This window comes from Chiloscyllium plagiosum, chromosome 1 (assembly GCF_004010195.1).
Source record: "Chiloscyllium plagiosum isolate BGI_BamShark_2017 chromosome 1, ASM401019v2, whole genome shotgun sequence".
Classification (NCBI taxonomy): Eukaryota; Metazoa; Chordata; class Chondrichthyes; order Orectolobiformes; family Hemiscylliidae; genus Chiloscyllium; species Chiloscyllium plagiosum.
Window position 1 is genome coordinate 10,447,096 of NC_057710.1, and position 18,182 is coordinate 10,465,277.

Genomic DNA, 18,182 nt, shown 5'->3' on the forward strand with positions numbered 1-18,182 from the left:
TCTCTACCACCCCCCCTTCTCTTCTCTCTACCACCCCCCCTTCTCTTCTCTCCTCCCCTAAGTGGGGTGGTAATTCGTGCGGCTGGTTCCCTTTTGCTTGCGCCTCCCCACCCCTCCACCTTACTCACACGGAGCGCTTCCAGCCCCCACATGGCTTGTGCATGGAAATTTCAATGACTTTTTTTTTGTCCCTTTTTTTTCAGTAATTGCGATACACCGAAACGCAGGCCAAGTGGAGCCGTGTTACTGAAGACGCTCTCATCCGATTCTGATGCAGGTTGGTACTCGATGGGAGTTTAGCATGTCTGAGAAACTGATCTATCCATGCTCCTCCTAATTTTGTAAACTTGTATCAGGTTGCTCCTCAGTCTCCAATGGCTGCAATGAAAACCATCCAAGTTTGTCTAATCTGCTTGACTGATTTCAGTCCTTGAATGTTTGCCATTGCCTCAACTGGCACAAATCAGATTCCATAACACTGGATATGGCAACATTGAAATTGAAATGTTCAGTGATGTTCAATTGTTCGTAACCAGATTGAATAACCGATATCAGGCACCAAGCTTATAATTCAAACAGGAGTTCATTGACCATGTAACTTTAGCACAAAAGCAAATACGATTAATCTATCCAGCTTCTGCAGACTGCTAGGAATGTTTACTTAAGTTACTAGGCTTTTCTCAAACTTTGACTTGGACTATACCTAGACTTCCAAAAGGCCTTTGATAAGGTGCATCAATGGAGTATGCTGAGTAAGGTGAGGCCCATGAAGTTTGAGGTGAGCTACTGGCATGGTTTGAGGATTGGCTGCCTGTCAGAAGGCAGAGTTGGCATAAAAGGTTCTTTTTTGGAATGACAGCTGGTGACAAGTGGTGTCCTGCAGGGTTCAGTGTTGGGTTCGCAGTTGTTATAACTGATCTGGGCGAAGAGTGGGGCATTCTGGTGAAGTTTGCTGATGATACGAAGTTAGGTCGACAGGCAGATAGTTCTGAGGAGGTAGGGAGGCTACAAAGCTTTAGGCAGTTTAGGACAATGCATTCCTGGCATTTCTTGGACCAGTGAGAGGTCTTGAACTTTGGAAAAATGAATACCGGTATGAACTATTTTCTAAACAGTGAGAAAATTTCTAAAGCCAAAGTACAAAGGGATCTGGGAGTGTTAGTCCAGATTCTGTAAAGGTTGACTTGCAGATGGTTAAGAAAGCAAATGTAATTTTGTCATTTATCTAGAGGGTTGGAATGTGAAAGCAGCGATGTGCTACTGAAACTCTATATAAAGTTCTGGTTCGGGCCAATTTAGAATACAGTGCCCAGTTTTGTGCCCCATACCGCAGGAAGGACATACTGGCACTTGCGCGTCTCAAGCGGTGAATCTCACGGATGATCCCTGGAATGGTAGGCCTAAATACGATGAATGGCTGAGATCCGAGGATTGTATTCATTAGAGTTTAGGAAGTTGAGGGGAGGTCTAATCAAAACTTACAAGATGGTGCATGGCTTAGAAAGATGGACGCTGGGAAATGGTTTCTGTCAGGTGGGGATGCTAGGACTTGTGGGCACAGTCTTAAAGTTAGAGGGGGGTCAATTTAGAATGGAAATGAGGAGACTTGTCTTCAGCCAGAGAGTGGTGGGCCTGTGGAATTCATTGCCCATGAGCACAGTGGAGGCCATGATGTTAAATGTCTTCAAGGCAGAAATTGATAATTCCTTGCAAGATTATGAATTTAAGGGATGGGGGAAGCGTACTGGTAAGTGGTGTTGAAATGCCCATCAAGTTCAAAGTCATCTGACTGTCAGGGCTGAGTGGGACTGAGAACAAAGGTTACTATTTCAAATTTTGTGGTTAACAAGTGAAACATTCATTTTATTCAAGTTAAAAGCAATTTCTTGGTGTGGCTGACTGATCTACTGGTCTCAGCATTTTGTTTGAAACTAGTTTTGTAATATGCAAGTTTGCCCTTGTTGTTTTACAAGTATTTGTAAATTTCATTGGTTGGCTGCCAACTTGTGGTTTCCTGCTAGTTCATTGAATGCTATCTTTTGCCACACCCAAGGTAGAGTTGTCATTAGCTGTTAGCCTGCCTGAGTGGCACAGACTGCTCCAGTTTACCACATTAACTCCAGATCAAGGAAGAATCCTGAGTGGCCTAAAAAGTGTATTGATCTCTGGACAAACAATCTTCCATTTTACATGGACAAACCATTCTGCACTACTTTGCAGTGATATTTCCATTGTTAGTAAAAGCACAAGTTTAGGCTTGTAAATGCAAAAGTTGATTCCTGACTGCTTGTTGCTGATGCTCTCAGATTGTACCCCATGTTCCACACATGCAACTGGAAAAGTCAACATGATTTACGTTTAAATGCTTTGCCTTTTTCACATGTCTTGTGTGCATTAATTGCTGCTTTATTGCCGCAATATAAAACGGTTACATCAAGGAAGAAATGTACCGAACCAGAGGACACAGCTTAAAAATACGGGGTAGGCCATTTAGGACAGAGATGAGAAACTTCTTCACCCAGAGAGTAGTGGCTGTGTGGAATGCTCTTCCCCAGAAGGCAGTGGAGGCCCAGTCTCTGGATTCATTTAAGAGTTGGATAGAGTTCTCAAATATAGTGGAATCAAGGGTTATGGAGATAAGGCAGGAACAGGATACTGATTAAGGATGATCAGCCATGATCATATTGAATGGTGGTGCAGGCACGAAGGGCAGAATGGCCTACTCCTGTACCTATTATCTATTGTCGTCTTCTATATTTTATCACATTAATTTGATAGCAAGTTCCATGATAAAGGAAGTTGAGTTGAATAGCGCAGATGCATTTAAGGAAAGTATAAAGGTAAATATTTTGTTTTATTTAAATTTGACTCGTGTTACTAGTTCATTTTTGAATGACCTTTACAAGAATTGATCCAAACAAGTACTACTTGCATTGTGGCTATTGTGTATAATTTTATGGCAGAAAATCTGAATGCCACCTCCCATTCTACCAGTTTTTTCAATTTTAAGGTTTCTTTCAATCTATAGAGTAAATGTAAAATTAAGAGCTATCCTGGGACCAAACAAAGAGTACCACAGCTTTGAAATTCGCTTTGATTCACTTCACTGTACCTGTTTTGATACTACTTGGAGTCCTTCCACTGGCATCTTGCTAGCTGCTCTCAACTCCAGCACTTCAGAGGTAGTCTTTGGATGTACAAGGAGCTTGAGATGGTCATAACTTGTCTTCCTATGAATAAAGAGGAACTGCAATTACTGTACAGTAACTTGATTTTTATTCCATTTGTATAGTCAATATTCAGTTGGGATTTACTTTGCACTTTAGATGTCAGCTGCCTTTATGCAAAGAGATACTTGGTTTACAGGAAGTGTAAAAAAGTGATTTCTGGAATGAGGGATTGCTTGATCAGTAGATGTGCTGTAAAATCTCTATAATCTTTAATACAGAAGCTGATATATTGAAACATCTAAAATTGGGCTGAAGGCCACTGTACAGAATGATCTCTTGGCTAGAGTTCTTGAAGCCAGGCATCCATCTTTACAGTTTGTGGTTGGCCATTAAGATTTTCATGAGGATTTGTTTTACTCAAGGTTGTGAATGTTTGGAATTTTCTAGCCCCAGAACTATGCAGGTGCCATGTCATTATGTTGAATTCAAGCCATTAGCAAGGCAAGTGAAGTTAGTTCAGCCAAAACTGGAATTGAATGGTGGAGTAGGCTTGAGAGCCTTATAGCCGAGTCCTATTTTTACTTTGTGTTAAGAGACAAGTAACTGATTAAATTGTCCTAATTGTTTTACTAGGGCTTTGTATGGATTCCCCAAGTCCAATGGATGAAAAGGCAATCAATGAAACGTAAGTTTCCACTCCCCTTGGTTAAGCTTGGATGATGATTAGGCAAAGTATTAACTAAAAATACTTGGCAACCAATGGAAATTTCGTACTGGTTGCTACTGTGTTTAAAAAGGTATGTGTATACCAATGGCTTGCATTTTGCAAATTGAAGTGACCAGAACATTTTGCTGCTTTCACTCTGGCTATATGTAAAATTCAATTTCTACCTAAATTTACTGATTCTTCAGCTATTTGTGTGGCTTTCTCCATTCATCAGACTTGCTGACACCTATTTCCAGATTCCTGGGCTTGCTGATACTAATTACGTGCTCTTCTACTCCCAACAACAGCTTCTGCAAGTAGCACTTTACAATACATGAAACTGCCTGGTGTGTCTGTGCTTGTACCTTCTGAGAAGTTCTTTTAATTTGCTGTTTTTGTCCCATACTAACATGCATTTTATCCCCCTCACCAAAACTTTCATGAGTTTTGACATTCTTGATTCAATCTTCATCTTTGCTGCATTAGCAATATTTCCACTATTTAAATTTTATCTCCAGTCTTCCTTCCGCGTTGTTAAAAATCACAACAACTTTGTACACCCCAGTGCAACACCGGCATCTCTAAACCAAGTTATGTGGTTTGTATGATGGGAAATGGCTGATATCACTCCATATAAGCATTGTTTCAGTTTCAAAATGGTGGCTCTTGTTTCACTTCATTTTATCCTCCAGTTCCAAATGTTGTTTCGAGGTGTCTTGCTAGTGCATGTGGATAGAATTTTGGATAAAAAGTTGTATATTTCTGTTGCAGTGCATCCAGTTGAGTACCATATTGTTCTTGCCTCATGAACAAATGTTTGCAGTAGAGGGTTGTTGCCCAATGAATGGGACTAAAGTGAGGGTATTCTTTTCTAGCTACGTTCAGTTGCGCACATTGTACTACCTAACACCGTCAGTTTTGGCCATGTGCTGTCTTCATGTTTTTGGTTCAGAATCAGCCCCATTGTGTATACCTTTCTTCAATCAGGTCGGAAGTTTTAATTAGATTAATGGCTAATTGTGCTTTGGTGTTTTTTAACTTTGAATGTCATTCCTGCTGTTTAGGTTCTGAATAATTCTTAAAGGAAATTGTACAGTGCCTATGACTTCTGCTTGTACTGAGTGTACGTTGGCCTTGGGTAACTAGTTGGCTGTGGATATGTGAATGAACTTCAGTGTGTGAAGTTTGTGCTCTGGATTTGGTGGTAGTATCTTTGTTCCAAGCAGTTCAGCCCTATATCCTTGCTCAAGAGCATCTGAACTCTACTGAAAATCAATTATCCCTAGATTTGTAATGTCATCAAGGTCCTGTCTGTCTAAGGTCAAGGATACTGCATATTCAAACTGTTTTTTAAATAGTTTGCATATCAAATAAACCAAGAAATAGGAATAGCCTTCAACTTGAGTGGATTATGCCTCCGCTGACATTCCTCACATTTGCAGGCCTCTCTTCTCAGTGGCCCTTGTGTCTCCTACCAATCTATCCATCTTGACCTTGAGAAAACACAAGTGTTCTGCCCCAAAGCTCTGGCAAAAAATTCCAAAGGGACTCAACCCTCAGGAAATTCCTTCTCTCTCTCAAATTGGCACCCCCTGTTCTGTTAGCATGGATAACTGACTAAAGATGTGGAGGCAAGGTGTCCCCATTTCTAAAACATGTGGAGCAGCAAAATTTCCTCTGCATGAAACTTGAAGAATTAAATATAAGCATTCAGGTCAAATGTGAGGGCAGAAATGAATTTTTTCAGAATGTAGCCTGGGCCTTGTGCTCTTATTTTTTTTACTGTCTGTGGTTTGTGGTGTTTATTTCAAATCCATTATCAACAAATAATAACAGATATTACCTCCTGTTAATAATCTGACATGTTTAATCTGACAAATCAGATGTTAAAAAAACTAATGGGAAGAAGCCAAAGAGCATTGACAATCCTCCGACCTTCTTACATGCAATGTCAGTTAAATTTTAAAAGGCTTAAAACTGTATGGTTGCAGTCATATTATTGAGAAATTCAGCCAGTTATGGAGAATAAGTTTTTTAACTGCCCTATTCAACCAGTGCTTGTTAATGCTAACTCACCATGTAAGTAAGTAGGCTCAATAAATCATCAATGGATTCCCCACTCCATCTGCTCTTTACGAAACATTCAACTGCAACCTATATCCAACTCAGTGAATTCTACAGTCTTGCTGTGCTAAATGTTTCATTAAAATCCCTTTAGTTCTCAATTTTCTACTTATCCTGTCCCATCCTTGCTCAATTGCAAGCACACTTATGTTTTTAATTTCTAAACTGAAGCCTTGTTTCCCCTCAACTGAAATATCTGAGAAAATCATCTCCAATATTGTAATGTTCATTAGTACTACTCATTGAGAATAAACACTTCGCCTCTTAACTTTTGATTCTTGTAGAAATTACTTTATCAGCCTGGAGATTTAAGCAACCTTCATTTCATGAAGTGAAAGTGATCAACTCTTTAAAAATCACTCTTGCAACTCATGCAATAGTAGCCATGTTGTTGTCACTTGCTCTTGTACCTCTCACCCCAGGGTTCTATTGCCTCTGTCAGGGTTGTACAGTACTACAGAAGTGGTTTGACTTTGTATGGAATCAATCTCCAACTGGTTATTAGTGATGACCTTTCCTAACATTGTTTTCAATGGAGCTGTTTGCTGTGGAGCCTGTTGCTTTTTCACTCTGTATAAAAAGGCCAGTTGCATGCTGGTGAAGTTGTAATTATTCGTTGCACCAGCTAGTCGTCTGGGTTTGACTTCCAGCAGCAGTGTTTTATTTGCATCTTTTAATTAACAAGGCCAGACTGTTTGACATCACTGGCAAATTTCCCCACAAATCAATTAGACTTGAGTCAGGCAATACTAGTTTTTGTTTCTCATCTGCCTCAGATACTGCTTCAATACCTGCAAGCTTATGTCTTATTCTGTGCTCAGTCTCAGTTCGTACTTATTTTTATTTAGATGTTTTGGCCATTGATTTATTGCATTTGTTTCATTTTAAGCTTGCTGTTGCTGCTCATCTTTAAGATTGTTTGCTATTTAAGGATATTGGCTCACTAACCATTTCCTTCAGTTGTAGCAATTTTTGAAAGTGGACTCTTGCCAACTTTACAGTTCAATAGCTATAGGTTATTATCTTGTTTAATATTTTGCACTTAGTACAGGCAAACTCAAAAGCAGCATTAGAATTTCCATTTTAGTGAGCTATTTATTAACTTTTCAATAGAGGTCAAAATCATTCTCTCATTGCTGTCTGCATGCTACTGCAATAAACTCTTCCAAGAGACTTTCATTTAATTGTAGGGTTGGTGCATGCATAGTCCCATCTGTTGCTGTCTTAGACAGCTGTACATGGTTAGTAGCACATCCTGAAAGGAAAAAGCCTGTCTCTTCTGCTTGACTAATTCTGTTGTGCTGTCTTTGTTACGCCACACTTGTGTCTTCCTGACTGTGGCACTGATTAAATGTGGTCAGCTGTAGGGTCAGCCCTTTAGAACTCCTTTGGATGGCATATGGCGACTGAGGCTAATCTGTCTGAGACAAAAGAGGTTCATTTGCATACAGGTGGCAAGCAGTGAGCCCAAAGGCCATCATGTGAATATGCTAATGCAAATTTTGTCCCCATTCAACTGAGCTGAGGGTGCTTGGAATCTTCGTACACTTTGTAGAATGCCTATATTAATCACATTTAAGTTCACTTGCTACTAATGGACAGATGTGAAGCCACTAAGTATTAAAGATGTCATGAGTTTAACCATGTGAATATAGTGCTATCTACCAATATTGAAACAAGGTTTTGAAATGGTGAATGTGTTTTCAGTTTTCAAATAATGCTTTCTGACCAATGTTACATGAAAAACTGGTTTTGAAATAACAGAACCTCACCTCATTTTGTTTATACGTGGTACAAACGTAAACCTAAGTTCTGGCTAATTCATTGACCTGCTCTAGTTTTGTCATGCCTCTTTAAAAGCTGCTTTCTGATTTGGTAGTTTATTCTTGATTTGATATCTGTTTGTTACTTTCTTATAGGTTTGAAAAGGCAATATTAGAATCTGGAAAAGTGAACACTAAGTAAGTAACCCTGTGGCCTGAAGTTTCCTTTTTTTAGCACTCCGCATGGTTAATATATACATTGTGAAAAGGCATTGAGGTCATCTAGTGAGGTTGTTGACATGACTTTTAAAAACATTTTGCAGCTGTTCTTTTAGTGGTAAAGCTGGATTATTTGACAGAGTTGAATTTTTCTTTTTCCTCATTTTTCCTGACATGGTTTACTCTTGCACGCATCAACTCCTTGTTCCTCTTGTTTTCCTTCCCACTACCCCACCACCACCCACCAAGCTAAACTGACTATTAACAAATCTGCAGGACTGTTTTGTGTTTTAAGTGCTTTATTCTCCATTCCAGGGTGACAGTGATTCCATGTCTATCTCTGCACATTCCATTAGAATTGATATATAACTGGGATGCATTCTTATGGTAATGGTGGCAGTGTGAGTCACCATTCTTTAATAAATTTGTAGTTTTCCCCTCTTCCCTCATTGCTGTGATCTTGACTGACTGGAATGAACCTGTTAATAGTAGTGTTGGCTTTAACGGGTCCAGGAAAATACCTCTATTGTAGCTGTCTGATTCTTGGTGCACTCTTTACTCATCAGGCCAGTACATCCATCATTTATGATTAAAGATGAACTCAAATTGATATTTGGTACTATTCAGAATCATAAAGCATGATTTTTTTTTAAACCACCTTGTTTGTGGGAAGTTGAGACCTGATGTGGTTGGGGTTGACCATTGTATATGTTTTAGACTGGAGTTCTTGTAAAAGGGGTTAAATATTGAAGTCCTTTTATGGTGAAGAAAAAGGGGGAGAAGTTTGTCAACTCTGACAAGCCGTTTTGTTAACAATCTTTCTATGGTTTTTTTTTCAGAAAAATCCCCATAAGAAGAATAAACTCCCTTCCGGTGAGTTCTTTCACTGGATACTGGTTTTATACACCATGGAACTTGACTTTTAAACTTAATTTTAGGAACCATTCTGGTTACAAATTGATATTTTTAAAACCTGCTACATAAGCTGTGGTGGCAACCAATGCAGGTTACCAGTCAAAACATTAGCCTTTTCCTATCCATAAGGTTTTAGTAGTGGAATATAAGCTAGTGATAGAGTGGCACCTTTGTTTACAGAACAGTATATTTATTATTCCTTAGAATGTAACACAAGGGATCATCTAGTTAGCTCTTAAAAAAAAAATTAAATAGTTGCTAGAGGGTAAAAATAGCAGCAGAATATTATGCTTCTCGTGAAATGTGCACAATAAGTTTGAATGTCTTCCTGTATCTACAGGAAATGTCCAATTGCAGCTCCTGTCTGATCGCATGGATTGGATGCAGTGGCAATTGGAATAAGCAGGAGGTTTTAGAAACCTGTTCAGATGCATGACCACTAGAAGGGGCAGGGGTCCACTGTGGCTATCTCCCCAATTAGTGTACAGTTGGAGTAGGGGCAAGATGTCACACAATAGTGACTGAAGTCTGTACCAAGCATGCTGCCATTCTAAACTAATCTGAACTTATGGTAACTGGTGTTCAGGTTTCTTCAATTTCCATTAGCACAGTCATGGTAAGCCAGAGTCTGTTCCTGTGGTATTCTGTTGATCTGAAATTTCCTATTTCATGAAGGATGCTCCATTTGACAGGTGAGAAATCCTGTGATTCATCGATGTAGATCAGAAGAATTTCCTGGTGGCTTTATAAAACACTTTCAGTTTGTCAATGTACAGTGCACAGATGAGCAATGAAAGAGCATAGTCTCTGGAAATGTGATGCCCCAAGATAAATCAATGTGCAGCTGCTAATCAGAATTGTCACAGTTGATGTAATCACCAGATGCCTATGTACACTTGCTTGAAATTCATTCTAGAAAAACAATCTGACCAGATTTTAAATCAATGCAACTTTGTGTGGTGCCTTTAACAATTCTAATTGGATTAGAAACAGTTGGGTGCCAGAGTGTGCTGTTTGTCAATCAAGTCCACTCAATTCAGCATATCTCTAGAAATCTATTGCTGAATATGTTCATAGGAAAAACTGCAAGCTTATCACCTTTTGAAGACATTTCTTCTAATCTCAGACTGAAATGGTTTATGTATTGTGACACCATAACTCATGTTCTGGCTTCTTGGCTGGGGGATGTCACTCCTCTATCCACTTGAGCAGTACTCAGATTTTATTGAGATTTCCTATCATTCTCAATCTCCAGTTAATGAAAGTCCAGTTGATCTGATCTCTCCTTGTCCCACAAATCAGTCTAGTGAACCTTTGCAGTACATTCTGACAATGCCTCTCATTGGGTAAGGGTATCAAACTATGCACTGTGTAGTCCAGATGTAGTCTTGAAGCCCTGTGCAATTGCAGTAAGACGACTTTGTTCCTGTACTCAAATGCCTTATGAAGGCTAACATGCCATTTGCCTCTTAATTGTTTTCATTTATGCGACATGGTCATTATGGCTGGTGTTGAGGACAGTGAAGGCAGGCCACATTGCTGTAGATTGCACAAAGCTGGAGCTGCTAGGAATAGCTGATTTCCTTCCCTAAAGGACATTAAGCCAAGGTTTTTATTGAGTTGTTGCATGTTTGACAATATGTAGTTTTATTCCAGGTTTTTATTGAATTTAAATTTCACCATCCCCCAGAACACCTGTTTCTAGTTTGGTAGTCCAGTGAAATCTCAGTCTGCATGCTTGCTTTCTGTGACTGGTCTGAAAGGCATCCAGATTTCTTTTGTACATCAGCATTTTTCCAATCTATCATTAAAATGTTCTGTTCATGCTGATGTGGACAACTTTAAATTTATTCCTATTAGTGGATTTGTCTCATTTATCGACTGATTCTAGTTTAAGGCCTTCTAGAGGTACTAGAAAACCTTAGGCGTTGGTCCTTGACCTGCTGTGTGTAAACTAGCTATACAGATTCTATTCCCCTAAATTGATCCTGATGCCTCAAGAATGTTAACCCTTTCCCCTCATCACCTGCACCATTTCACCAGCCATGAATTCATTTGGTTTGTGGATTAGTGGTGCTGGAAAAGCACAGCAGGTCCAGCACCACTCTAATTTAGATTTTGGTTTCCAGCATCTGCAGTTCTTGTTTTTACCTAATTCATTTGGTTTGTTCCTACATAGAAATACTAGCACCACTAAGTATGAACAACAGCAGCAACACAACTGTTAGTGGGACTGATAATCCACAGATCTAGCTAATTATCTGGAGACTAGCTTGAATTCTGTAACAACTGAATTTAAATTTGATTCCTAGGAATAAAAATTGTGCGAATTTAAAAACATTTGTAAATCTTTTTTCAGTGAAAAATATTGCCTTGCCTTTGCACAGTCTCGCTACCATCTGAACCAGCTTAAACTGAGCTCAATTACAAGTGGGCATAAGCATGGGAACAGGAGCAGGTCATTCACAATTCAACCTTGGCTAATCAAACATCTTGAATGCCCTTTTGTAAACCCCATCCTCATTTCTGATTATCTGTATGGACTCTGTCAATCTCTACTTTAAACCTACTCAGACTGAGCCTCCACACCCCTTTGTTGTAAACAATTAAGTTTGCAACCTGAATTTAAAAAAAACACTATTCTGCATCTCCAAGTGGCATCCCCCTTTGTGGCATGGTGGCTCAGTGATTAGCACTGCTGTCTCAGCGCCAGGGACTTGGGTTCGATTCCCACCTCTGGCAACTCTGGAGTTTGCCTATTCTCCCCATGTCTGCATGGGTTTCCTCCACAATCCAAAGTGTGCAGGTTAGGTGAATTGGCCATGCTAAATTGTCCATAGTGTTCAGGGATGTGTAGGTTAGATGCATTAGTTGGGGGGAATGTAGAGTGAAATGGGGACATCAGAGGAGCAGGAAAAATCAACGTTTTGAGCAAAAGCCTTCCATCAGCCCATTCCTGATGAAGGACTTTTGCCCGAAATGTTTTTTTTTCCCTGCTCCTTGGATGTTGCCTGACCTGTGCTTTTCTAGCACCACTCTAATCTACAGCATCTGCAGTTCTCACTTCCCCGAAAGGGGAATGGGTCTGGGTGTTCAGAGGGTCAGTGTGGACTTGCTGGACTGATGGGCCTGTTTCCACACTGGGAATTCCAGTTCTATTTTTGTTCCTTTTGCTCTACACACTCTCCAACCACGGGAAGTGCATTACTACCCTCTCTCTCTCCCTTTTAGTGTTTTGTAAGTTTCAATGCAGTCACATCTCTTAAACTTGAGAATGCAGGCCTAGTTTGCCCAGTCTCTCCCTTCATGATCATAGTCTAGTAAAGCTTTGCACTCCCTCTGGGAATATCTTTCCTGAGATAAGAGATCAAAACTTCAGAGGAGTTCAGGTGTAGCTTAACTGAGCTCCATCCAATTGAACTAAAGTTTAAGATGCTGCACTCCTTGGTTCAAATCCTCTTGTAAGAAAAGTTACACTCCATTAGCCTTCTGAGTAGCTTGTGAAACTTTCATGTTAGCCTTCATGGGTTTATTGACAAGGAGACCTTTGTCCACTTGTACATCTTTCTAGTTAGGAAATAACGTGCATTTGATCCTCTACCAAAGTGGATAACCTTTTTCCAATTGATCTTATGCCTTTTAGATCACTTATTTTTGCAAAGGAAGTGTATTCAGGCAGAGTACCCTAAACTTTGGCAACCTTCTCTTTCAGTGTTTTCCCTGCCTATTCCGAGCATTTTTCAATAAATGGCTTACCTTACCTGTGCTGCCCACATCCATAAATGCTTAACCTAAACGCTATAGACAACAATGATATCTTTATGCATTGCAATTGACTGCCATCATTCTAGGTGCTCTGACAGATTGTGATCTAGGTCTACTGTAGAAATGATTTGGTCATATATACACAATATGCTGAAATGCTATAATGAGGTGCTAAGCCATTTGCTTTCTAATTTCTAGATGAGGCTTCTAGGATCAAGTCCTGCATTGAAGTCAAGCCAGTGCAATTCTCTGGATTCAGAAGTATTTCATGAAGGAAGTGGCACCCTCTCTACTGAAGAAAACAAAGAAAACGTAAGGTCCTTGAGCAAAACAATTTGTTCGAATTAAGTGTAAAATAATTGTATGTTGAGTCTGTTTACTTAAAACTGAAGCTTGAGTGACAGTGTTGCTTTTGGAAATACTGAAGGTAGAGTAAGGAAGTGATATCATCTGCAGTGATGTTAAACAGTTGGAAATACTGGATACTGCAGCAGCGATGGGCTGTGACAACATCCCAGCAATACTACTAAAGACGACTAAATTTGTTGCTTCCCCAACCAAGCTGTTTCAGTATAGTTAAAACACTGCCTGGTAGATGGAAATGTGTAAAATTGCCCAGTTATATCCTGTACCTAGAGGACAAAATCCAACCCAGACAATTGCTGTCCCATCAGTCTACTGTCAATCATCAGTAAAGTAATTGAAGTTATCATCAGTGCTATGAAGCAGTACCTGCTCAGTGACACTCAGTTTGGGTTCCACCAGGGCCACTCCACTTCTGACCTCATTACAGCCTTGGTTAGAACATGGACAAATGAGCTGAATTCCAGAGGTGAGTGATAGCCCTTGGCATAAAGGCTGTACTTGACTGGCATCAAGGACCTAGAACATAGAACATTACAGCGCAGTACAGGCCTGTCGGCCCTTGATGTTGCGCCGACAGGTCAAACAATCTGAAGCCTACGCTATTCCATGTACTTCCATATGCTTGTCCAATGACGACTTAAATGTACTTAGTTGGCAAATCTTCTACTGTTTGCAGGCAAAGCATTCCATACCCTTACTACTGAGTAAAGGAGCTCTAGCAAAACGAGTCTATAGGTACTGAGGATAAGCTTTCCGGTGGCTGGAGTCGTACCTGGCACAAGCTCCCTCAAAGTTACCACCCAAGTGGATAGGGTTGTTAAAGCATATGGTGTTTTGTCTTTCATTAACTGGGGGTTTCGCTCCAGCTCCATAAGTCCCTGGTGAGACCACACTTGGAATATTGTGTCCAGTTCTGGTCTCCCTACTACAGGAAAGATTGAGGCTTTGGAGAGATGTGCAAAGAAGATTTACCAGGATGCTGCCCTGGACTGGAGGGGTTGACTAAGCTTGGACTTTCTCTCTAGAGAGAAGGAAGAAGTGCCCTGATTGAGGTATACAAGGTAATGAGAGACATGAAACAGTCATTAGCCAGAGACTTTTCCCAGGGCAGGATTGACTAGCACAAGGGTCATAATTTTAAGATATTAGGAGAAAGGTATAGAGGGGATGTCAGAGGTAAGTTCTTTACATGGAGAGTTGTGATTGCATGGAATGCGTTGCCAGTGTTCGTGGTGGAAGCAGTCATTAGAGACATTTAAGTGACTGCTGGACATGCACCACATGTGAATTGAGGGGTGTGTAGGTTACGTTATTTTATTTTACATTAGGATTAATCCTCAGCACAATGTTGTGGGCCACAGGGCCTGTTCTGTGCTGTACTTTTCTATGTTCTGAGTTCCTCAGGGAAGTGTCCTAGGCCCAACCATCTTCAACTGGTTCACCAAAAGGCCTTGAGTGGGGTGGTTTGCTAATTGCACAATATTCAGTACTATTTGTAACTCAGATACTGAAGCAGTCCATTTTCAAATAAGATCTGGACAATATTCAGCTTGGGCTGACAATGGTAAGTAATGCTTGTACCCCACAAATGCTGGCTAGATCATTAAAAAGATGCAATCTAACCACCACTCCTTGACTTTTAATGGTGTCACCATCATTGAACCCCTCATCACAGTTATGACTAAATATCAACTGGACTCGCCTCAAACACTGGCTACAAGAGAAGAACAGATGAGGGATACTGCAGTGAGTAACTCTCCCCCTGTCCCCTCTACAGGGCTCCAGTCAGGAGTGCACTGAATACTCCCCCCTTTGCCAGGATGAGTTCAGCCCCAACAAACCAACTTGACAATCTCCAGGACACCAGTCCACTTGGCATCACATCCACTTCCTCCAACACTTAGTGTGCTATATATGATGCAGCAGAAATTCAAAGATTTTCAAACAGCACCTTCCAAACCACCTCCACCACCACCATCATTTCAATGTAAAAGTACAACAGATACAATGGCATTGCCACCTGGAAGATCCTCTCCAAGCCACTATTGTGATAGAACCCCTCTCTTCCATAGGAGTACAGCTTGAACAGCCCTAAAGCTTTGTCCTGGATTGTCATACAACCTGCTTGATTGGCACATCATTCACTCCATCCACCACTGCTCAGCATCAAGTGTATTGCCTTCAAGGTGCACTAAAAATTCACCAAGGCTTGTTTGTGTTTTCAAAGTGAAAAACTAAAGCCAAAAGAAAATCTGCTCCCTCCTTCAGTTACTGTAAGCTGTGATTTATGAAAGTCACTGACCGAGTGAAACAGTCAGCCTGTCTCCCATAAACCTGTGAAAGAATCTGGAGAAGAAAAATTAAGTGGTGGTCTGATCAGTTCAAGAATCATTTGAGAAAACTGATTCGGGACTGCTGACTGCTTTCCAGTCCTGTCCTTCACCCAGGACAGCCTTAATCTAAGGGCAGGTTAGCTTTACCCAAAGGTAACGTGCTGATTGATAATTGTTTACCTGAAGCTAAAGTCTGTTTTATCTTGTAATGAATAGTCATTCTTGAGTAAAAAGGTCTGGTCTCTGCTTTGTCAACCTGGGTATAAAAGACATGAAAATAGGGGAATTCTGCATAATTGTGTGATATCTTAAACTTGGTTTCTTTAGTCATTTTTTTAATTTCAGACTTTGGCTTGAGTGCCATTTAGGTTAACATCATGCCTTGTGACAATGGGTTAAATGCTGCTTTGTACTATTTTCTTTTTCTGTAACTGACCAGATGGTGCAATAATTTTGCACCAACTTTCTTTCAGATATTTGGGAGAAAATTGTGCATAGATGGGCTTTTGTGCTACTTGTTTTTGCAAATGAACTCACTTTCTGCCTCTTTGCAGGAAGGATTTGAGTTCAAAAAGCCAGTTCATCCAGTTTCTCGAAACCGTCTCTGTACCTTCTCTAGTGGGAGCCGACAAGATCAGAGACCAAGCTCTGCACCTGCATTAATGGCAAGTAACAATTTTTAATTACAGCTACTGAAAGGAGCTCAGTTGCCAAGCGTGATCTGGTGTTCAGAAGGACACCAGGCAACACCATAAGATAACTTTGTACTACAAAGAAGTTGGTTAACTATGGCATTGCTACTCAAAATGAGGTTCCCTATGTACTTTATACAAATTGCACATTTGTTTGCAGACACCAATCCCTGAATAACAATACACAGGTCCAAGAATTGAAATTATTCTGGTTGCAGACAATGTTTTAAGCTGTTCATTTTTAATGACCTTAACAAATGGGAAGCCTGTTGCTTTCTCTAAGACAATACCTCAGACAATCGCACTCAACAGCAATTTTTTAATGGTATTTAAATGGTCTTAATTAGCATTCTTGCATTCAGCCAGTTGATTAGCTTCACATATCTCTTTAAAATTGCTCTAAAAACTGCTAAAAATTTGAAGTAGGAAAATGTAAAATATTTTAGTGGCGATAGGAGAATTGATAGTGGTGAGTGGGGCAAGATGGTTGAATCTAAATAGTAATTTTCTGAAGATATGCAAGGAATTTGTCAAATAGATGACTGAGGGATTGTGTAACTGAAAAGCTAAAAAAAAAAATCTGTGCTTGAAAAATTGGTTGGATTGAGGGTTGATCAATGAACTTGAGTTCCTGCTGACTGGATTTACATTTGCTATTTTCCAATAGGAAAGAAGGGGCAGTGACAAAATACAGCCCTACTGTCTAGTAGGGTAGAGGTCTGACGAGAATGTGATAATTGAGCATTTAGAAATGGAAAGGAAAAAGCATTTTACAGAAAGATATCCTCTTGGCAGACTCTTGTCAATCTTACCTGTGGATGTAGCATATTTGATTTTCAGAAGGCTTTGCTAAGGTCCCACAGGCTAATAAATTTGGAACATGCCCATCTTGGATGGGAATGTACTGCTATGGGTTGGTTGGTTAATACAGCACAGACAAAAATGATCCACCTCAGGATGGCAGGTTACCAGTAGGTACTGTAAATTTGGTGCTAAGCCCACAATCTTGATTTGAGGGCCAATTATTTCCAATCTTGCTGATGACACCAAACTGCATTGGGGTGCAAGTTGGTTACAAGGAGGCTTCAAGGTTTGGGCTTGCTGTGAATGGGTTAGCACATGACAAGTGGAATATAATGTAAGTGTAGTTTTTCTCCTATATAATATACTGAAATTAGGGACTTAACTAATGTTCTGGAACCTGGGTTCAAAGCCCACAATTGAATTGAATTAAATAAAAATGTGGAATTGAGTCTATTGATGACTAACTCCATTGTCAATTGGGGAAAACACCATTTGACTTCAGGAAGGAAATTGCCACAAGTAACCTACATATGACTCCAGACACAACAATGTATTTGACTCTAATTCCCTCATAGCCTAGCAGCCAGGTATTGCTGTAAACAGTCAAATGAAACTGATGGACCACTTGGCAATTGTCAATGACAGTATCAGTGGAGACAACATTCCACCTTGAATTGAAATGCCCTCCATGTTAATAGGCGCTACTACTTTATAAATGAGACAGACTTCAAGACTGACATCTACAACTCAGCACTGGGCTATTAGCAGGAACAGATTTTCACTCCACAATCTGTCACCTCCTAACTTCTCCCCCACCTCACTCGGCCATTATCCCCACCCACTGACGACTCAGCTACTGAAGCAGTTCATGTTTGAATGCAACAATATTTGGACAATAACCAGTTTGGGCTGGCGAGTAACATTTATGCCACATCTGGGTAATGACCATCTCCAATAAAATCTAACTACCATCCTTTGACATTCAATTATTACTATCAGTAAGTCACCTATTAGTGACATCGTTGGGGCCTACCATTGACCAGAAACTCAACTGGAGTTCTGTAGTAAATTACTTGCCTGACTCCCTAAAGCCTGTTCATCATCCACAAGGTATAAGTCAGAAATGATGAAACTGATCTAGATGGGTGCAGCTTCAAGATCTTAATTCATTTGTGGAATGTAGGTGCTGCTGGCTGGCTTGATGTCAAAACAATTTGGATTGCTTGACGGGCACTGCATCCACTCCTTCACCTGTTGATGCTCAGCAGTGTACCATTTACAAGATGCACTGCATAAATTCACCAAATCCTCCACTCCAAACTCAT

The 18,182-nt window shown here is 40.2% G+C and overlaps 1 protein-coding gene across 2 annotated transcripts in view; it reads left to right on the forward strand.

Annotated features, from left to right (window-relative positions):
• The window catches only part of cdc25b (cell division cycle 25B), a 37,399-nt gene that overhangs the window by 4,192 nt on the left and 15,025 nt on the right, over nt 1-18,182 (forward strand). For both annotated transcript variants that reach the window (XR_006312474.1, XM_043695578.1), the window contains exons 2-7: nt 204-277; nt 3,804-3,855; nt 7,920-7,961; nt 8,822-8,855; nt 12,861-12,974; nt 15,916-16,026. Coding sequence is in view for 1 of the 2 variants with exons in the window: in XM_043695578.1 (XP_043551513.1) it covers nt 204-277; nt 3,804-3,855; nt 7,920-7,961; nt 8,822-8,855; nt 12,861-12,974; nt 15,916-16,026 (427 nt within the window). In the remaining variant the exon portion in view is untranslated. The remainder of the gene's footprint in view (nt 1-203; nt 278-3,803; nt 3,856-7,919; nt 7,962-8,821; nt 8,856-12,860; nt 12,975-15,915; nt 16,027-18,182) is intronic.